This window comes from Rhinolophus sinicus, linkage group LG01 (assembly GCF_036562045.2).
Source record: "Rhinolophus sinicus isolate RSC01 linkage group LG01, ASM3656204v1, whole genome shotgun sequence".
Classification (NCBI taxonomy): domain Eukaryota; kingdom Metazoa; phylum Chordata; class Mammalia; order Chiroptera; family Rhinolophidae; genus Rhinolophus; species Rhinolophus sinicus.
Genome location: NC_133751.1, coordinates 109,520,668 through 109,542,882, shown reverse-complemented (window position 1 = coordinate 109,542,882; position 22,215 = coordinate 109,520,668). Strand labels below are relative to the sequence as shown.

Here is a 22,215-nt window from a genome sequence, read left to right as displayed (position 1 = left end):
GTACTGAGATATATTAGTATGGCAAATGTAAAAGAATTATGTGTGAGAAGGTTTAACATAGTGAATTGGAATCCCAGAAGAAGGAAAAAACATACATAGCAGAAGCAGTATTTTAAAAATGATACATGAAGTCATAGATTATAGAATTTCTACAAATTACAAGCAGCATATAAATACAAAGAAATGTACACCTAAATACATCATAGTAAAATTGTAAGAAACCAAATAAAACGGGCATCTTAAAAGGAGACAGAGGGGAAAAAATTATATTTAGAGAGGCAACACTTAGACTTACCAGCTGACTTGAATCCAAAACTTAGAATTCTTTTTTTTCTTTAAATTAAGGTTTATTGGGGCAACAGTTATTAGTGAAGTTACATAGATTTCAAGTGTACAATTCTGTAATACATCATCTATATCTCACATTGGGTGTTCACCACCCAGAGTCAGTTCTCTTTCCATAACCATATATCAGACCCCGTTTACCATTTTCTAGAGCCCCGCTCCCCCCCCTCCCCTCTTACCCTCTGGTAACCCCTCAACTATTGTATATATTTATGAGTTTTTGTTTCTTCATATGTTTGTCTTGTTCTTTTGTTGTTTTTGTTTGTGATATCCACATATCAGTGAAATCATATGGTTCTCTGCTTTTTCTGTCTGACTTATTTCGCTTAGCGTTATATGAACGCTATGTTGTCACAAATGGTCCTATTTCATCTTTTCTTACCGCCAAACAGTATTCCATTGTGTATACATACCACAACTTCTTGATCAATTTATTTATTGAAGGACGTTTTGGTTGTTTCCACGTGTTGGCCACCGTGAATAAAGCTGCAGTGAATGTTGGAGCACACTTGTCTCTATGGATAAATGTTTGCAGATTTTTTGGGGAGATACCCAGGAGAGGGATTGCTGGGTCATATGGTAATTCTATTCGTAATTCTTTGAGGAACCTCCACACTACCTTCCATAGCGGCTGCACCAGTCTGCATTGCCACCAACAGTATATGAGGGTTCCTTTTTCTCCACAGCCTCTCCAACACTTGTTACTATTTGTCTTGTTGATGAAAGCCATTAAACTGGGGTGAGGTGATAGCTCACTGTGGTTTTTATTTGCATTTCTCTGATGATTAGTGATGTTGAGCAATTTTCATCTGTCTATTTGCCATTTGTATGTCCTGTTTGGAGAAATTTCTCTTCAGGTCCTCTGCCCATTTTTCAGTTGGGTTGTTTGTTGTTGTTGTTGTTGTTGTTGAGTTGTATGAGTTCCTTGTGTATTTTGGATATTAACCCCTTATTGTAGGCACTGTTTGCAATAATCTTCTCCCATTTATTTGGTAGCCTCTTTATTTTGTTGATGGTTTCCTTTGTTGTGCAGAATCTTTTAAGTTTCATATAGTCCCATTCGTTTATTTTAGCTTTTACTTCCATTGCCTTTGGAGTCAAATTCATAAAATGCTCTTTGAACCCAAGGTCCATAAGTTTAGTACCTATGTTTTCTTCTATGCAGTTTATTGTTTCGGGTCTTATGCTTAAGTCTTTGATCCATTTTGAATTAATTTTGGTACATGGTGACAAATAGCAGTCCAGTTTCATTCTTTTGCACATGGCTATCCAATTCTCCCAGCACAATTTATTGAAGAGGCTGTCTTTCCTCCATTGCATGTTTTTAGCTTCTTTGTCAAAAATTATCTGTCCATATTTATGTGGTTTTATTTCTGGGTTCTCAATTCTATTCCATTGGTCTATGTGTCTGTTTTTCTGCCAATACCATGCTGTCTTGATTATTATTGCCCTGTAGTACAAGCTAAAGTCAGGGAGTGTGATACGTCCAGCATTGTTCTTTTTTCTTAAGAGTGCTTTGGCTATTCGGGGTCTTTTTTGGTTCCAAACAAATCTGATGATTTTTTGTTCTATTTCTTTAAAACATGCCATTGGAATTTTGATGGGTATTGCATTAAATCTGTATATTGCTTTGGATAATATGGCCATTTTAACTATGTTGATTCTTCCAATCCATGAGCACGGAATGTCTTTCAATTTCTTTGTGTATTCTTCAATTTCTTTTAAAAATGTCTTATAATTTTCAGTATATAGGTCTTTCACATCCTTGGTTAGGTTTATTCCTGGGTATTTTATTCTTTTCGTTGCAATTGCAAAAAGAATTTTTTTTTTTTTTCATTTCTTTTTCTTGGCTTTCATTGTTAATATATAGGAATGCAGCGGACCTTTGTACGTTGCCAGCAACTTTACTGTATTCCTTTACTGTTTCTAATAGCTTTTTGGTAGATTTTTTTAGGGTTTTCTATAGGTAGCATCATGTCATCTGCAAATTTACCTTCTTCATTCCCAACGTGGATGCTTTTTATTTCTTTCTCTTGCCTGATTGCTGTGGTGAGGACTTCCCAACACTATGTTGAAAAGCAGAGGAGATAGGGGACATCCCTGTCATGTTCCTGAATGTAGAGCAAAGGGCTTCAGTTTTTCACTGTTGCTTATGAGATTAGCTGAGGGTTTGTCATATATGGCCTTTATTATGTTAAGGTATTTTCCTTCTATACCTATTTTATTAAGTGTTTTAATCATAAATGGATATTGTGTCTTGTCAAACGCTTTTCCTGCATCAATTGATGTAATCATATTTTTGTCCTTTATTTTGTTTATGTGATGTATCACATTGGTGGATTTGCGTATGTTGAACCATCCTAGTGCCCCTGGGATGAACCCCACTTGGTGGTGATGAATAATCTTTTTACTGCATTGTTGTGTTCGATTAGCTAGAATTTTGTTTAGGATTTTTGCATCTGTATTCATCAGAGATATTGGTCTGTAGTTTTCTTTTTTTGCGTTATCCTTACCAGGTTTTGGTAGCAGGGTAATGTTGGCCTCATAAAATGAGTTAGGGAGTACTGTCTCTTCTTCAGTGTTTTGGAAGAGTTTGAGCAGGATTGGCATTAGATCCTCTTTGAAGGTTTGGTAGAATTCACTAGTGAAGCCATCTGATCCCGGACTTTTGCTTTTGGGAAGGTTTCAGATGACTGATTCAATTTCTTTACTGGTGATCGGTCTATTTAGATTTTCCAGTTCTTCATGATTCAGGTAGAAAGGCTATATGTTTCTAAGAACTTGTCCATTTCTTCTAGGTTATTGAATTTGGTGGCATATAGTTCTTCATAGTATTCTTGAATGATCCTTTGTATTTCTGTGGCCTCCTTGATAACTTCCCCTTTTTCATTTCTGATTTTGTTTATTAGTGTCTTTTCTCCTCTATGTTAGTGAGTCTAGTCGAGGGTTTGTCAATTTTGTTAATCTTTTCAAAGAACCAGCTCTTTGTCACATTAATTTTTTTCTCTTGTCTTTTTGTTCTCTAGTTCATTTAGTTCTACTCTGATTTTTATTATTTCCTTTCTTCTGCTGACCTTGGGTTTCATTTGTTCTTCTTTTTCTAGTTCTTTAAGGTTGAAACGTGAGGTTACTTATGTGGGATTTTTCTTGTTTCTTGAGATAGGCCTGTAATGATAAAAATTTCCCTCTTAAAACTGCTTTCGCTGCATCCCAAAAATTTTGGTAGGATGTGTTTTCATTCTCATTTGTTTCTGTGTGCCTTTTGATCTCTCCTCTAATTTCTTCTTTGACCCAAACGTTCTTTAAAAGTATGTTGTTGTAATCTCCACGTATTTGTGGGTTTTCCTGCTTTCTTTTTGCAGTTGATATCCAATTTCAAAGCCTTGTGATAAGAGAATATGCTTGGGATGATTTCAATCTTAAATTTACTGAGGCTAGTTTTATGTTCCAGTATTATGGTCTATCATTTAGAATGTTGCTTGTACACAAAAAAATGTATAGTCTGATGTTTTAGGATGAAGTGTTCTATAAATGTCAATTATGTCCATTTGATCTAATGTGTCATTTAGGGCTGCTGTTTATTTATTTTCTGTTTGGATGATCTATCCATAGCTGTCAATGATGTATTTCAGTCCCCTACTATAATTGTGTTTTGGTCAATTTCTCCCTTTAATTCTGTTAGTAGTTGCTTGAAATATTTCTGTGTTCCATGATTGTGGGCATAAATATTGATGACTGTTATGTCTTCTTGTTGTATAGTCCCCTTTATCATTATGAAATATCCATCTTTGAGTCTTGTTATCTTTTTATCCTGAAGTCTGTTTCATCTGATCTCAGTATGGTTACACCTGATTTTCTCTGGATACCATTTGCTTGGAGTGTCAATTTCCACCCTTTCACTTTGAGTCTGTGCTTGTCCTTGTAGCTGAGATGTGTCTCTTGGAGATAGCATTTGGTTGGGTTTACATTTTTTATCCCATCTGCTACTCTGTGCCTTTTTTTGGTGAGTTCAGTCCATTTACATTTAGGGTGATTATTGATATGTGAGAATTTCTTATCATTCTATCTTTAGTTTTCTGGTAAGTCTGTGTCTCCGTTGTTTCTTTGCCTTTTTGTTGTTGTGTGTTATTTCTGTGTTGTATTCTATGGTTTTTCCCTCTGTTTCTTTTATTACCGTAAATATTTCAGTTCTTGATTTTTTTTAGGGTGGTTACCATTAAGTTTATGTAAAAGAAAGTTTCATATTTAGAGTATTCCATTTTCTTCAGCATGCTTACTTTCTCCATTTCCATATTCCGGTTCAGGCGTTTACTCTCCTGCCTTTTATGTTTTGGTTGCCACAAATTACCTGTTTGTGCTGATTGAATAGCCTCCTTCAATATTTCTTGTAGTGCAGGTGTTGTGTTAGACAATTGCCTCAGCTTCTGTATGTTTGGAAAGGTCTTTATTCCTCCTTCATTTCTAATGGATGTCTTTGCTGGATATGTTATTCTCGGCTTATAATTTCTCTCTTTCAATAGTTTGAATATTTGAGTCTATTCCCTCCTGGCTTGTAGAGTTTCTGCTGAAATATCTGATGATATTCTAATGGGCTTTCCGTTGTAGTTACTGTCTTCTTTCCTTGGCTGCCTTGAGGTTTCTTTCCTTTTCATTGATTTTTAACAGCTTCAGTACAATGTGCTTTGGGGAATGTCTGTTGGGGTTGAGGTAATTAGGTGTTCTGGTTGCTTCTTGGATTGGAGGATCCAGTTCTTTCCACAAGTTTGGAAAGTAGTTCTCATCGCCTATTTGTTTGAATATAGTCTCTGTTCCCTTCTCCCTTTCTTCTCCTTCTGTTATGCCCATTATTCTTATATTGCTCTTTCTGTGGAGTCAGAAAGTTCTTTTAGGCTTTTCATTTTTTTTAATCTCAAGTCTGTTTCTTACATCCGTGTCATTTCCAGATTTCTATCTTCGATGTCACTGATTCTTTCCTCTGTCTGGTCAACTCTACTACCTAAGCTGGCTATTTCATTCATCATTTCTTTTATTGAGTTCTTAATATCCAGAAATTCTATTTGGTTCTTTTTAAAATTTTTAGTCTCTTTGTGAAAATGTTCATTTTGCTCTTTGATTGTGTTTCTGAGTTCACTAAACTGCCTGTCTGTGTTATCTTGCATCTCATTGAGTTTTTTAAGAACTGCAATTCTCTGTCATTTAAGTCACATATTTCTATATCTTTAACTTCATTTTCTGGAGATTTTTCATTTTCTTTCTGAGCTGTCTTGTTCCCTTGGTTATTCATGGCAATTAGTGATTTATTATTTCTCTTCCTAGACCTACAGGAGTGGGTTCTGCAACAGGTTGATAGAAAGAGGTCTTCATTGTTTTTTCCAGTAGGTGTTTGTAGAATGTTTTATTTTCTCTCCAGCTGCAACATTTTATTCTCTCTCGCACTGTAGTGTTATGTTTTCTCTGCACTATTCCAGCTTCTCACACAATGGGTGGGATTCCCTGGATGGCGGGCTTCTCCTCTGTTTACAGTTCGCCTGGGTCATAGAGCACAGTGTCCGTGTGGGTATGCGGAGAGCTTTTGAAGTTCTAAAGCTCATTTTGTACCAGATTCAGAGCCCATGTGTTTCAGCAGTTCTGTTTACTCCTGCAGGAATCCACCCAGATAGGTGGGGACAGGCGCGGGGTGAGTTGTGTGCGGTAGCCAGAGCAATGACAGCGACCACCACCACAGGCGGTCCTGCTTCCACAGCTCCCTCCCCTTTGCCGTAACTAGTTGGGCTGCGAATCTGTGTCTGTGGACCACAGTTCTCAGAACTACAAATATTCTGTTCTTTTGATCTGACACTGTTCCACTTGTAGCACTGGGCCAGTGGGGGTGGGGTGAACTCTGGGAGGGTAGGGAGGGGGTGGCTAGTCTCAGTGCCTAAGGCTTCCTTTCTCTGTGGCAGTGAGGGCTTAAACCATCGTTTTTAGCCTTCTTCCCTCAGTCTTTGCTCCGAGGTCTCTGCAGTGAACGTTGGGTTCAGCCGTGTTATATGCTGTCCCCTCAGCCCTGTGGGCCATAAACGGAGCCCTAGCAGTCTGAGTTCTTCCCACTCCCGCAGCTGCGGTAGTTCCGGGATGCAGGGAGCTCGGAGCACTAATCTAGGTCTGAGTCCTGCGCCCGTGCAGCCCCATGTCCGCACTTCTCCCTTCCCTCCTCCACTGCTTGCACGATTCGCCCACCTTTAGGTGAATTCAGTAGTGGGCCTCTTCGTCTTGCCTGTCTGCTGTGCAGGGAGTCCTTTGTGGAGTTATAGTTGTTCCATTTGTTGTAAATTCCAGGAGTGGTTTCAAGAGGCTCACCTCACGCCGCTATTTTTATGACATCACTCCCAAACTTCGAATTCTATTCAGCCTTAATACTTCAGTAATGAATATTCCCTCCTCATTTCATCTTACCAATTTGCCACTTTGAAGGAAATAACTAAAGGTAGAAGGAAAATGTCAGGTGGAAGGTCAGGGATGAAGGAAGGGCAAAAAGCAACAGAAAGATGTGGATACATCTAAATGAGTGTTGACTATACAAAACGGAGTCATGTCTGGTGTGGTTTAAAATATTTGTAAGATTAAACCACATGACAGCAGTACAAATTGAAAGTATACATGGAATTGACATCTTTGTGAGTGTATGTGATAGCACATTAGTAGACTTTGGTGAGTAGGATACTCATTGTGATCTCTAAAGCGACCACTAAAAAAATTAATGGAATGTGTAACTTCCAACCTAATAGAGGGGAAAAATGGAATAATAAAAGCTAGTCAATCCAAAAGAAAACAAGAAAAGATATTAGAAAAAAGGTGAAATATTGAACAGGGGTATAATTAGACAGTAGTACATAGTAAGGTGGCATATTTAAACTTTGATAATGTCAGAGTTAAATTGAAATGTATTAAGTGCTCCAATTAAAGGATTAAAATCGTCAGACTGGATTTTAAAAACCAGTTGCATACGAATTTCAAGATTTATCTGAAATAATATAAAATTTAAAAATAAAAGGATGAAAAAAGATACTCCATCTGAACATTATCCAAAAGAAAACTGATGTAGCTATATGCACAGCAAACAGGTAAACTTTAAGGTAAAAAACATTTGAGATGACAAGGATCACTTTCTACTGATAAAAGGTTGTAAAATTGTACCCAGCCATATTCCTAGTAACGTGCTTTAAACATGTATATACAAAACAAAAATGGACAGAACTGCAAAGAGAAATGGACAAATCTATAATCTAAGTGGTAACCAAAAGAACAAGCAGACCAAAAAAACTAGTCTCTATGTAATCTGTATACAAATCCATTGGCGATTATAAAATTTAAAATTTGTTCTTCTATTCTGTGGCTTGCCTTTTCACTTTCTTAATGGAGTCTTTTGATGAACAAAAATCCTTAATTTTAATATAAATCAACTCTACCAGTCTGTTCCTTTTATGTTGAAAGCTTTTTAATTCTAAGAAAAATTTTGCTTATCCCCAGAGTCATAAAGATACTCTCCTCTGAGTTACACTCTAGAAGCTTGATCATTCTATTTTTCACATTTAGTTGTGCAATGCTACCTGGAATGGGTTTTTGTGTGTAGTATGTATGAGATACAGTCAAAATTTTTTTCCTCCGTTTGGACTATCCAATTGATCCAGATCATCCTTTCCCCACTGTGTAAATGCCATCTTTGTCATAAATCAAGTGTCTATATATATTTTCCAATCTGTTTCAGTGGTACCTTTTCTGTTCTGTTGGTCACTTTATCCTTGCACCATAATAACTTCTGATTTGGTTGTTTATGTCCTCAAAGCTTGTCATTTTTCGAGACTGACGTGGCTTTCCTTGGGTCTTTGCATTTCCATATAAGTTTTAAATCAAGTTTTTGCAAAAAGTACAAAGTATAGAAAACATTTTTCTGAATACAAATAAAATTGAAAATGAATAACAAAAATAGAAAACAAAACACGTTTGCCACCCAGAAATTTAAAACTTCCTTGTTAAACAGTTTTGGGTTAAAAAAGAAATCAGTACTTTTATTGCTAAAGCAAGAGAAATTGAAAGTAGATGGATTTAGTATCTGATTTAAGATGGTAGAAAAATAACAAGGTAAACCTAAGGAAAATAGGAAGGAAAAAGTCATTCACAAGTATCTGAGAGCCTGTGTGCCAGAGATTGTTCGGACATTGCCCTCAAGAAGTTCATCCTTAGGTAAGCAACATTTCACAAGAATCAGGTATGTTTTTTTATTTTGGAGAATTAACATCAACTTGGTTAGAGGTTTGTTTCAGTGAGAAAAACAACACATTTCCCAACAGCCATTGGGAAGACCTTTCTAAATATGACATTAGAAGCTATAAAGAAGAGACTGACCATTTCAGTTACACAAAAATAAAATCTTAGGGGTGGCCGGTTAGCTCAGTTGGTTAGAGTGTGGTGCTGGTAGCACCAAGGTTTCCGTTTCGGGGGGGTGGAGGGGTGGGGGTAAACAAACAAAAAAAACTTAGCCTGGAAAATATTACCATAAACAAAAGCAAACTACAAATGTGAGGAGTGTATAGTTCCTGTCACTTACAGAGGGCTAATTTCCCTAATTTTTAAAGAGGTTTTTCACACCAGTAAGGTGAAGATCCAACAGAAAAATAGGCAGAGGATATTGAGAGTACACAGAGAAAGAATTACAGGTAGATTAAACATGAAAAAGTGCCCAGCCTTACTTATAATAAGAGCATACAAAGAAAACTGCACAGATGCTTTTTGTTTTTCAGTCCAAAGATGGGCAGATTATGTGTTTGATAACCTGCTAGGAAGGTGGGGAAACAGGTGCATTTGTGCTTTGCTAGAAGGAGAGTTAATTGTCATAACCTCTGTGGAAGACAGTTTGGCAAATATTTCTCAAGATTTCAAATACACATACCTAAACATCAATAGAGAAGTGTGTAAATTGTCATTGCAGTCGAATGGTGAAATGGTCTAAAGCCTTAAAAAGAACGAGGATACCCTTATGCTGATATGACTTGGTCGCCAGATTCTATTGTTAAATGTGGAAAGTACATAATAGTATACCGTCCCCAGTGTGTATAGTACGCTGCCATTTGTGTGATAAAAGGGGGGGCTAGTAAATGTATATGTGTAGAGAAGTGCTTGTAGAAATGGCTATACCTGGAAGAAGACACAAGAAACCAGTAACACTAGTGGCTAGGGTAGTAGGGAGCTTTTGCCATATACCTTTTGATACCTATTTAATTTTTTGTGTGTGTGTGAATGTATTACATTTGAAGTACAAAAATTAAAAGCAGTTATGTAATTGATTTGTTAATACAAATCAATTGTATATATTGTGATAACTCTGGCTAACTTATCCTGCCTTTAGGGTTTTAACCAAGAAGATTTGGATGAAGATAAAAGTGAAACACAGGTAAAAGAAGCAGAAGATTCAGATTCTGATGATAACATAAAAAGGGGAAAACAGTAAGTTTATTTTTTTTTAAAGGAATTTTTTAAAAAGAGAACTTAAGAAATGAAGGTAGAGACTATCAAACTTTGTTTTTTCTTATTTTGACTTCTGATTCACAGTATAGGAAGGAATCTGTTCCATTTTTCTCCTTCCTATTACTCTTACAAGTGCTGTCCAAAAATTATTTACTGTTGTTATTTTTCTTTTATTTGTCCTGTGCTCAGTTGTCTTAATTTGTGGAGCTCTGTGGTGCCAGGCTCTTAATTTATATCTCACCAAGTAAGCGCTTCTGAAAAATTTTCTACATAAGAAAAGCTGATCTGGGGTCCTGGCGAGAATAAGGCTAAAGTCTTAACTACAAAATATTACTTGATTGTGTTTCACTGTACTTTTGTTGAGGTGGTTGGAATCTGTGTTCAGAAAAATCGGGTATCTAAAGGTGCCAAATGTAGAATGATTCATTAGTTACTCTTATATTTGTAAAGATGATGCTTTAAAAAATAGTTTCCTTTTTAATTCCTAGTGACATGCAAGGATTAAGCTGAATGAGTTTGTCAGTACCTTTGGAAATTAAATTATCACATCAATCATATTTCATTTATATGATAGTGGCAGAGAGCAAGTTAACTTCCTCTTTAAGTGTAATGATTCAGGTGAAAGCTGTAAAGGTTTGAGGCTCTTAGCACGTCCATAGATTTCCAACTTTATCTCAGTCGCATTATGTTTTGAGAGTTGCACTTCTTATCATTGAAAAGCAGCAGTTTGTTTTCCTTTTTTTCTACTTATGCTTTAGAAGATAAACATACTCAAATAATTGAACACCAAAAAAGAAATGCTGCTAACAGTGCTCCATGGAATTGCAGGCAGTGTTACCTGAACGACAACTTGAAATTTGAAGTGTTCCTTCTCAGGCTGATACATGCAAGTGTTAATACAGTATAGGAAAAGCTTAGGACTATTAGTATTTAGTGTACAACAATTGGGGTATGTCGTGCGGGGTCTCTGCTCCCGCTCCCCATACAAGAACGCAGGATATGGTGAGGCCAAAAAGGAACACCCACGGAGCCATAGGTAGGGGAGTCATACCACTATGGTCTCACTGGAGGCTGGGTTCACCGGACGTGCGACCTGCTGTCCGTTTTTCTGCCAACCGACCGACAACTCTCCTCCACTCTCCTCGGCTCTGTCCCCACACTCCACTCCTACAGGGTCTCACCTCACAATCTACGCGACAAGCGTCTTCCGTGAGGGGCCCTGTGCGAGGAGCCTGGAGGTGAATGCAATATCCTGGACACAGCCAGGCTCTCTGGGCACAGCCAGGGTTTCTCAGGGCACCACCAGTGCTTCTGGGCACAGCCAGACTTCCCGGGCTTCTTAGGGTACCACCAGTCTTCCTGGACATAGCCAGGGTTTCTCAGGGCACCACCAGTACTTCTGGGCACAGCCAGACTTACTGGGCCAGGGTTTCTCAGGGCACCACCAGTACTTCTGGGCACAGCCAGACTTCCTGTGCTTCTTAGGGTACCACCAGTCTTCCCGGACATAGCCAGGGTTTCTCAGGGCACCACCAGTACTTCTGGGCACAGCCAGACTTACTGGGCCAGGGTTTCTCAGGACACCACCAGTACTTCTGGGCACAGCCAGACTTCCCGGGCTTCTTAGGTACCTTAGGTACTGGGCTCAGCCAGGCTTCCTGGACTCAGCCAGGGCTCTCAGGGTAGCAGCTCTTAGTCAAGGTGCTTACATATTCTCGATGGCGGCCGGTCAAGACACAAAAGCAAACATCTGCCAGTTCCACTACATGGTGGTATGTTCCCAAACAAACAATCAAGCAGTCCATTAAATTAGGGATGGAAAGCAATTCCCCATAGTCCATAGTCATTCGCCAGGGCTGTCCTGGGGGTGAGGGACGACCTTGACCTCACCCTCAGCTCCCATGGAGGACTCAGCAAGTGTTTCCTCCCGGGACTGCAAGTCCCGCATCCGGGCTGCCTCAGCAAGCACTTCCCAGCCCACAGGGCCGCAACGACCTTTGCTTTCTCCGTCTTATGCTGGTTGGGGAACCATCCACATCTTCCCACCCCTCCACGGGGGTCCAGCTCTCCGGCAGCTGCTCCTCCTGGTCTTCCTGAGACTGAGTGTTCATAAGCACAAACTGCTCCACCGTCCTTCCGGGAGCTTTGGCCGGCACTATACCCTGCTCGCTGCGCCATTTGTCGTGCGGGGGACCCTTCTCGCTGCCCCACTTGTGCGGGGCGGCCTGCAGGTTCTCTGCTCCCGCTCCCCACATAAGAACACAGGACATGGTGAGGCCAAAAAGGAACACCCACAGAGCCATAAGTAGGGGAGTCATATCACTATATTCTCGCTGGCGGCATCTGCCTCTCTGCAATCCGTGCTTGCTAGCCCAGCCACCATTTTCTTGCTACCCCCCATTTTTTGCAAGCGTAGCCACAGCAGTTATATTAGTGGCCAATGGCTCACTGGTTACAGCTGGCGGCCAACTAGCCACAGCTGATGGCCATGCAATCACAGTTGATGGCCATTTACTACCTGAGCCAGCACCTTTCTATGTGAGGCCGAGAGCCTGGAAACTGCTTTCTGGGGCTCTGTCTCCACAGGGTAGTACAGAGGGTGAACATAAAATCTGGAACCTCATGCTCTTTGAAACAAGTTAAGTACTTTAAAAGAGGGCAGCAATCCTTTGAGTTAGAATTAAGAAAGTTGGTGATTCTTAACTGTGATAAAAGGAAGTGTGCATTTAAAGGCAGTTTGTGTATCACGTGATTTTGTGTTACTGCTCAGTATGGACTTTCTGTCGGATTTTGAGATGATGTTGCAGCGGAAAAAGAGCATGAGTGGCAAGCGCAGACGGAACCGCGATGGTGGCACTTTTATTAGTGATGCTGACGACGTGGTGAGCGCCATGATTGTCAAGATGAATGAAGCTGCTGAGGTGAGATGGCTCACTTCCAGCTTCATATTTCCTTTCTCCCACTCAGTTGGTCATATGGCGTTTTTGATTTTTTTTTTTAAGCTTTACCCTTGTTTAACTACACGTAAGATACTTTGGTTTTTTTTTTTGTAATAAAGCATTTACCACTCTAAATTTTAAGCAGGGAAATAATTTTAACTTTTTAGTAACATGTTTAGAAAAAAGTGAAATGACTAAATATAAAGTAAAATGAGCTTTTTTTAGCTGAATGGCTTTGCTACCGTGTTTCCACCAAAATGAGACCTAGCCAGACAATCAGCTCTAATGCATCTTTTGGAGCAAAAATTAATGTAAGACCTGGTCTTATTTTACTATAATATAAGAAACATTAAGCTTTGTAGCAGACTAGCCAAAGAAGAAACATTAAACTTTGTGGCAAACTAGCCAAACTCGGGGGAAAGATCATTGCCCCATATAACCACCGTGTTTCCCCGAAAATAAGACCTAGCCGGAGAATCAGCTCTAATGCGTCTTTTGGAGCAAAAATTAATATAAGGCCCGGTATTATGTTATATTAATTATATATATTGTTATACCTGGTCTTCCAGGTCTTATTTTGCTATAATATAAGACTGGGTCTAATATAATATAACATAATATAGTAAAATAAGACTGGGTCTTATATGATATAGACCCTCGAGTTTGGCGAGTTTGGCACAAAGTTTAATGTTTCTTCACATATAAAAAGTCATAAACTCATGTTTATTATATGATAAACTCATGTTACTCTTTTGCCTCTGATTAAGAGATTACATTTTACTCATTACATTTTAAAATTCTGCCCAAATTTTGTAAAGTGGCCAAGTATTATGTTTAAAAACAAGTTCTGATCTGTTAGAGGCACTGGCTGAAGTATTTATGGATCCAATGATGTATGTCTAAGATTTGTTTCAAATAATTAATGGGGGCAAGTAGTTAGAGAAATAGCTAAAATAAGACAGACCATCTGTGTTTAATTCTTTAAATGTATATGACTGTATTTTATTTTCTGTGTTTGTAGAATTTGAAATTTTCCATAATTTAAAAAATTCCCTAGTAAATACTGAAATTCTTCTTTAATAACACTCCAATATCATATAAGCCTCACAGCTGGAAATTTATTTCTGATAATAAACCAAATTTTCCCCGGTATAATTTTGTACCTTAAATGAACTCTTTTTACAATTATGCCAATATTTTAAATTAAAATTGTCCCTCTTAATTTGTAATTATTAAAGCTAATTATTCTAGTAGTTTTATGGGTTTGATTGACACAAACAGATACAGAATTTGGGGCTCTACAAAAAGTCCATTCCTTATTTTATTACCTTTTCTTGTAGGAAAATTTGTAGTTTCTCAGAGAAATTACTGGTTTATTTTACAGTTTAGAACTATAGTGGTTGTAATTCATTATTAACGATCGCTTTTTTCCTTTTCTTTTTAAAATCTTTTCCTTCCTGGATAGGAAGACAGACAGTTGAACAATCAAAAAAAGCCAGCACTGAAAAAATTAACATTATTACCCACTGTGGTTATGCACCTTAAGAAGTAAGTATTCTGTTTTATTAAAAAAGTTTTTTCCTTTTAATGGCATGATATTCAAACTGTGTGCTGGTGTTCTAGCAATATTAAAGAATGGTTGCCTTCGGTCAGTTCACAGAAAAATAATGAATACAATTTCCTGAATTTTGTCATTTCCTCCCAAATTTCTCTTAAACCTTGATGCCTGATGCAAACAGAACAAATAGCAGACTGTCGTTAATAAAAGAAAAAACTTGGAAACCACTAATTTTGTTCTTTATGGATAGTTTTGACTCTGGTAAAATTGCATCTATTGTCCCAGTGTGACTGAGAACAGAATAAGTCCTGGGAGACTATTTGAAGCACATATTGTGCAAGGCTCATATGGCCTGTTTATATCACAAATTGTCATTGGTCCTTCTAGAGGAAGGACCCTTTCTTGATAGATCCTTGTTACCAAGGTCTTTCATTGTTTTGCTTGTATGCCTGAGAAACTTTGGTTTCTCCTTGAACCTGGCCACAGCCTGCTTTGGATGACTGGAGACGTGCGTTAGTATAGCAGTTCACCAACAGCATGGTCTGGGACTTTCTGCTAGAAAAGTGCTGTCTCTATCCCAGCAGGCAAAATTATCTATGGCAGATTTCATACGTATAATATTGTCATGTTTTCTATTAACATAATTGATTCTAGTACACTAAATGGAATTTAAATGTCAGTCTTTCATTGGATTTTTTTCTGCTAGGTGATTGATATTCTCCTTCATGTCCTGCAAAGAATAGCACATTTCTGGGTTTTTTATCACTGGAAACAGTTTCAGAATCACTATTCTGATTGATTAGACATAGTTTTGTAGTTGTAATAATTGGAGCTCATTATTCTTAACTGTCTGTACCATTTATGTCAGCATTAACCTATCTTGTGTAATTTGCATTTGTTTTAACAAATCATCTTTGTCAGGTCTGTTTTTGAAAATAGAAACTAAATTTCATATTGCTTTTGAAAGCTGTGAATAGTGCTCAGTAAATAATGCATGATTAACTTCTATAGAAAGAATTTCTGGAAACATCACTAACCATGTAAGAATATCCATAGGAAGCTGTAGCAGAACCAACATATATAGACTTAACTTTTTTTTAATTATTATTGCAGGCAGGACCTTAAAGAAACATTTATTGACAGTGGTGTGATGTCTGCCATCAAAGAATGGCTCTCCCCTCTACCAGATAGGAGTTTGCCAGCACTAAAGATTCGAGAGGAGCTCTTGAAGATTCTGCAAGAGGTTAGAGGCAGATACTCTGACTGTTTGCTCTTCATTAATTACCTAATGTGTTTTGTACTGTCACAACCTCTACATGCTCCCTGGCGTAGTGTAGCCTGCCAGAAGAGGGGTTTCATTCACTGTTTTCTAGGAACATTCTAAATAAAACGAGCATATAAAGAAAGCCTGATAAAACTTCATGTAAGTGTAGTATTGCAGAAAAGAAGATCTTGGAGCAGCTATGGTTTATGTAGAGAGGAGTAGTGTAGTATCGGACATGTTCTGGGGAGGAACTTGAAGTAGAAAGAGCACCAACTTCAGTCAGGTAAACTTCGATTTGAGTCTTAAGCTGGGCCACGTTGGTGCGAGCTACTTCTGAAGGAATTCCTGAGGCTCGTCCTTTGTGCTCGGTGTTCTTATTCCTCACAGCAAACCTATAAGGTGGATGTATTATCTCCATTTTACAGATGAGCAGTTAAGGCTCAGAGAAGCTAAATGGCTTGTCACACAGCTGGCAGAAGGCTGTGCTTGGGTTCAGATGTAGGTCTGTTTGAGTTGAGGCCCGTGCTAACTCTTGTATCAAACTGCCAACCTCTGAGTATGCTTAGTTCACACTTCTCACCTTCACTTTTTCTTGGACTCAGCGGGAATACTGAACTCTTAACTCGACGTGAACACAAGATACCTTTTTGTTTTTGTTATCTATTCTGTTGTGAATGAACCAGGTCTCAGAGTTCCTCTGAATAGATTGGCAGGACTCCCAATTTCTGAGTGATTCATATGTGTGCATGTGTTTATGTTCTCAGCTACCTAGTGTGAGCCAGGAGACTCTGAAGCATAGTGGGATCGGACGAGCAGTGATGTACCTTTATAAACACCCCAAGGAGTCAAGGTCCAACAAAGACATGGCAGGGAAGCTAATCAGTATGTACCGTTTGTTATTGTTGTGTTTGTGTATGTATAAAAGCTAACTATGTTTTTACCAATATTTATTTAAAATGAATAAGTGAGGTGGAATAGGAAAAAGTTTTGGTAAGTTCTTATAGGTACCAGCTTTTCCCCTTATACTTCAAGTGCTTCTTCATATATTTAAGTATGCAGTCAATCTTAATTATAGCAAGTAAATGACATACTTTCTAATCAAGAGCATAGAGAGAGGGGTTAGAAGGCAGGTCCTACTCAGCCCTCTGGACACTGCAACCGGGCTGGAGCTCTGGACTGCAATTCTCTGTCATAATGTATGAGTCACCCACATGATTGGGTGCGAGATAATCATCACAGAACAAAGCGGACCCGAGGAGACGTTCTCCCAGCCAAGTCGCATGGCTAACTCCCTTCCCTTTGTTCTGCTGCTTGTGCCCCTGTCACACCTTCTTCCTGTTCTAGGAACGGGGAGATGGCCTTTGGACAGGAGTCTGCCATCCTTCTGAAATGCTGGCATTCTGAAGAACCCTGCTTTTCTTTCCACCAAAAATAAATAAGAATGCAGGCTCTGGCATTAATCCTGCCTGGATTCAAATCCTGGATTCCCCACCTACCTTACTACATATCCTTAGGCTCATGGTTTAAGCTCTTAGTCTTGATTTCTTCCTCATGCGTTTACTTTGGGTTCTTAAAAAGATTAAATGAGAGGGTGTATAAAAGCACAGTGCCTAGCACACAGTAAGTCCTCAGGAAATGTTAGCCACTGCTGCTGTTGTGGTTACTTTTATAATGGTCTTCAAAGCCCTTTTTATGGTCTTATTAATGATACCGAGGAGTCTAACTGAAATTCATCTAATCAGTTGCCATATTATGTATGAAATCCTTCAGTTTTAAGAATGAAAAACGCGCGTTTTCATCATCTTCCTTAACTGTTTCTGTGCTCCATGCTGGAAAGGATTTTTAAACTTCCAAGTTAGATCGAAAGAGTCACTATTTCTGTATCTGAATACAGTAGTTATGTCCTATTTAATTTTTAAAATTATCAAAAGTTTTTAGGGAAATTAAAAATTTTTTTGAGAGACTCAGCAGTTTTTTATTGAATTCTCTTCATTCCAGGGTGTATTTTCAGAATAATTTAAATTTTTTAATAAACCAGGAAGTATTGTATCTTCGATCTTATTAATAATCTGTAATTTACTGCTTATTAAATAATAAACTTTTGATGCTTTTATGCAGTGGTTCTCCACCCTCTTTTTGTCCTAGACTGAGAGAAGCAGAATATTCCCACTGGTACTCATGACATACCACAGTGATTCTGAATCCAGGGGTGGGGTTGGCAGGTCAGTTTTCAGAGGTATACAGACCCCCATCCTGAGACTCCCTGCTTCCTTATTAGTTTGACAACACCTGTGTTTTGTCTGTAAGGGTCCTTTCTCATGTGGTGGTGTATTGAATGCAACAATAAATGTTGGTACCTCTGGACTGTCGCTAACTAAACAGCAGGCGTGTAGTACTGTTTTTCATGTTCGTTTTAGCAGCTTTCTTAGATTTCGTGAAGTACAGACTCTATAGCAGCACTATTAAAATGTAAGTTTTAAAGATTTAGACCATTTTGACAAGTAATAAGAAGCTTTTTTATATAATAAAGTAGAAGAATGTCAAGATTTGCCATTGTCAGTAGTAAATTTAGAAATTAGGCTGTCTTTATGACATGTCAACACAGCTGGTTGATGATTACCAAAGTGAGTCAGATATGACTTTCTTTAAACCTCTGTGGTGATTGCAGGTTTAAACGATCTTTTTATACTGAGTTTTCTGAATCAGCTGGAGCTAGTTCTGATACTGGTATTCTATGTTTGTCCTATAAATGGTCCTGGGATAATGGTATTTTTAAGGAGAGAATATTCTATAATAAATGCCTAGAATATGACATCACACTAGCATGTGACTATTTCAGGAAATGGTAAGAGAAATACTACTTTGTGGACTAAATAATTGATTTTTCTTTGTTGTAGATGAATGGTCTCGGCCTATATTTGGTCTTACCTCAAACTACAAAGGAATGACAAGAGAAGAAAGGGAACAGAGGGATCTAGAACAAATGCCTCAACGACGAAGAATGAGCAGGTATGAGGGAACAGGTATGAGTGAGTAAGTGGAGTCAGTGTTGTTATAATAATTCAATTTTTTGGTAAACATTATTAAGAAACCCCTAAGATGATAGGGTTTTGTCTTTCCTCTCAGCTTGATGTGTCTGTGTAGTACATAATACCTTCTTAATTTTTATGGAATACTGTATAGGTAAAGGTCCACACCCCCTCCTAGACTTTTCTGGTTCGATCTGGTAGAATATGGACTCAGCTATAGTTCTGGAGGTTGCTTGTATTCCAGTTACTTGCAGAAAAACCGTTCTCTTCTTCAGTCCCATTTCCAAATTCTTCGGAGAAAAAAATATTAGTTCAATTTGTGTCAGTAAACTGGATACAGTTGCATCCAGGATGGCAAGGTCATTATTTGGAAATATAGCAGATATCACTTACCCATAATGAAACCTGGTATGTAAGATTAGGTGTAAAGGTCTTAGTAATGGTCTAAGTTTGGTGTTTCACTTTGCTCTTTTTTTTCTTACAAGGTTATAAGCAAAGGTAATAAGGTTCTAACATTCCTAATGTTTCACTGGTTATTCTTTTCCCAGCACTGGTGGTCAGACACCTCGAAGAGACCTGGAAAAGGTGCTGACAGGAGAGGAGAAGTAAGAGTTTTAGCCTACATAGAGAATGTTCTGTTTGCTGCTTTGTTTTTAGACAAACAACGAATGAAATGATGTTATGTTACATTGACAGGGAGATTTATTGAATATCCATGAAGTATTGTTCTGGGTGCTCTGGAGAGATAAGGGAGATAGAGCAATAGTCCATTCAGTGAAGATTTTATGCTGCTCGCTATGTGCTAGATTTCTGTATTAAGCTCTGGGAATATAGAATCAAATTAAAAATAGTCCATACTCTCAGAAAGGCTTCAGAGGGATTATAGACAAAGAGAGCTTAAGCAACCTGTGGGGTGGGCACGTGCAAGGCCTGTTTTAGGAATGGAAAGTAGACTAGCATGGTTGGGAAACAGTGGGGTACCCAAGATGGTGGGAGATAAGGTTGGAAATCCAGGTGTGGACCAAACTTTGAAGGGCTTTAAATCAAGATGAAGAATTTTCACTTCTCATTGTGATTCCATAGAAAGTTTTGCGCATGGACATTTGATTTGGAATGCTGATGCTGGTGCTGCGGTGTAGGATGGGTCGGGGGTGGACTGCAGGTAGGGATACAGTTAAACCGAGATGATGATGGGAAACAGAAAGTTGAGAAGACTTTGCAGTTGAGAAGACTGGCAATTTGCAAAATTTCCAGGAGTAGGTGATTTTGTGGGGGAGGAGCTGGTGAGATTTGAAGACACCAGCCAAAATTTTAACCTCAGCAGCTGAGATGATGGCATTACCACTCACTAAAATGGAGGAGGGAGGTTGAGGAATTCATGCAGTAATATGAGTGGTGATGAGTCCAGCTCAGACAGACAACAGGAGGGTCGATTGGGTGACATTGGGAGGGCAGAGGAAGTTTGAAACAGGTGTGTATCTGAATGAGATGGGCCACAAAGCTGCATGCTCTTCTTCCCATTCTCAGGGCTCTTAGACCTGGAGACCCTGGATTCTGTGCCCGTGCGAGGGTCCCAATGCCCTCAAACAAGGACTATGTTGTCAGACCCAAGTGGAATGTGGAAATGGAGTCATCCAGGGTAAGCAAGCCGGGGGCAGCAAGCTGGACCTCAAATGAGTGTTACTATTTTGTCTTTTCCTTCATGTTTCATAACGCTTAACAGCTCTTGAGGTTTGTCTGATTTCAGGAGAGCTGTTTTCTGGTCTTTTATTGAGCCAGATCATTAACTGCTGATGAACTTTACTTCAGACTTAAAGCAACATTATTATCAAGTCAAGAAATTTTTTCTTATTTATTTCTTTATTTCGACTGAGTCTTTAAGCCTAGAGTGTTCTGATACAGTCATTTCTTTTTGGACCATGAAAATCAGAACTCACCTGCTTGTACAGTCGACTCCTCCCTTTCTTGTCAACTGTTTTAAGAAATTCTGTTGTGAAATATTAGGGTAGACACTGCCTCTATCATCACTGTATATACTACTCAGTGACCTTCATTGCTTCTCAGTAATCTTGTTTTATTTTCTATTCCACTTTTTCTAGCCTGGTATTCTAAAAAGGGCCTAAAATGATTGGAAAAACCTGAGGTGATTTGCAGAGCAGAAACGACTCAGCAGAGTGCACGGTGCTGTCAGGTTCAGCATTGGAGGCCCAGGAGGCCCAGCAGGCCTGGGCCTGCCCGAGTGTGGCCGGGACACAGCCCCGGGAGGCTGCTTTGCGCATGGGCTAGAACTGTCAGGAGCTAAAGTGAAAACAAGTGTGTGTGTGCTTGCTTCACCAGACGAAGACAGGCCCATTTTTAGTTTCTGAAATGATGACCCTAGCAGACACTTAGTGACATTCAGGTGTTTGTGAATATTTAGAAATTGACGTGGAAGTCCCTTCCTTTATTGGTGCCCTAGAGAAGTAGATAACTACTTCCCTGATAAGCATTTTGGTCTCCTGATTGGTACCCATTTTTATTAAAACATTTTTTGTTAGGGCCCAGATCCATAGTGGTCTGCCTTGTAGGCATATAAACTGGTTAGTTAGCTTCTTGGTGGGAAGGAGGTGGCTTCTTTTCCTGTCACCAGTGGCTCAGTAGCATGTATTTGAGGACTCATTGCGTAAAGCCTCGCCCTGAATATTTCTTTAGGAGATAAATTTGATTAATTCATATTCAGTACGTGGTTGGAAATGCACAGGACTGGGACCCTCATGACGCCAGCCTCACTGACACTGCTCTGAGTAGAGGTGGCGCCTGCTGTAGTGCGCTCGTGAGCCTGTGTGCTGCGTGCCTTCTGTGATTTCTCTGTGACCCCGTTCCGGCAGCTGCCTCCACGGCTGGCACTCACCCTCCTGCCAGTTCACTTTACTGTGAAGTTGTGATGAGAACAAAGCGCACTGTCTTATTTATTGAGAATAAAGGGTGAAGAGCACGACTGCTTCAGTGCCACGGACTTCTTCATCTGGACTTCTACCCCTTTTCCTTCCTTCTCTCCATATCCATGGCCCTTGATGGTCCTCTCCCCCCCGAAACACCCATTTCCTCTTATCTTTTTTCGCTGTGTCTCCCCTCTTGTTAGCCCTCTCTTTCTTATTTTCTCTTCCCTAGCACATGTACTTGTGAGAGTTGAGAACTGCAGTGTGGCAAAGGCAATGTCGTAAACAGTCTGCACAGCATCGCCTTTGGAGGCAGGCCTTATGTCCTGAGGGCGTGCGCCTGGCTGCTGGCTGGTCCCAGTACCGCCTTTCTGTCCCTGTGGCTGACGGGGGAAAGGCAACCAACCAGCCTCCTGCTGGAGCAGAGAGAAGAGGGAGATTTTAATGGGGCACCTTCCTCCATCCTCAATGCCCCAAGAGCATGACGTGCCGGGGTTTAGCTAGGCCCGAGTCTGGCTGATAGAGTGAGCTCCTTTGGGAAAAATGAAGGCGTGTGTTGGGGCCTGTGGTCCCAGGTTACACGTCAGTCCTTATGCCACTCAGCACTATTCTCCCACTCAGGTTGCTTCTACATTCACTCAGGGATTTCACATTGTAC

General features: G+C 39.3%; 1 protein-coding gene across 5 annotated transcripts in view; it reads left to right on the top strand.

The window, feature by feature from the left end:
• Nucleotides 1–22,215, top strand: part of IWS1 (interacts with SUPT6H, CTD assembly factor 1) — a 62,064-nt gene that overhangs the window by 24,258 nt on the left and 15,591 nt on the right. For 4 of the 5 annotated variants that reach the window (XM_074334569.1, XM_019717985.2, XM_019717984.2 and 1 more), the window contains exons 6-13: nucleotides 9,731–9,828; nucleotides 12,620–12,770; nucleotides 14,254–14,336; nucleotides 15,460–15,589; nucleotides 16,375–16,492; nucleotides 18,508–18,619; nucleotides 19,188–19,244; nucleotides 20,167–20,278. In XM_074334569.1, coding sequence (XP_074190670.1) covers nucleotides 9,731–9,828; nucleotides 12,620–12,770; nucleotides 14,254–14,336; nucleotides 15,460–15,589; nucleotides 16,375–16,492; nucleotides 18,508–18,619; nucleotides 19,188–19,244; nucleotides 20,167–20,278 — 861 coding nt within the window. Of the gene's footprint in view, nucleotides 1–9,730; nucleotides 9,829–12,619; nucleotides 12,771–14,253; nucleotides 14,337–15,459; nucleotides 15,590–16,374; nucleotides 16,493–18,507; nucleotides 18,634–19,187; nucleotides 19,245–20,166; nucleotides 20,279–22,215 lie in introns of all 5 variants that reach the window. The other variant, XR_012497198.1, reaches the window with a different exon arrangement.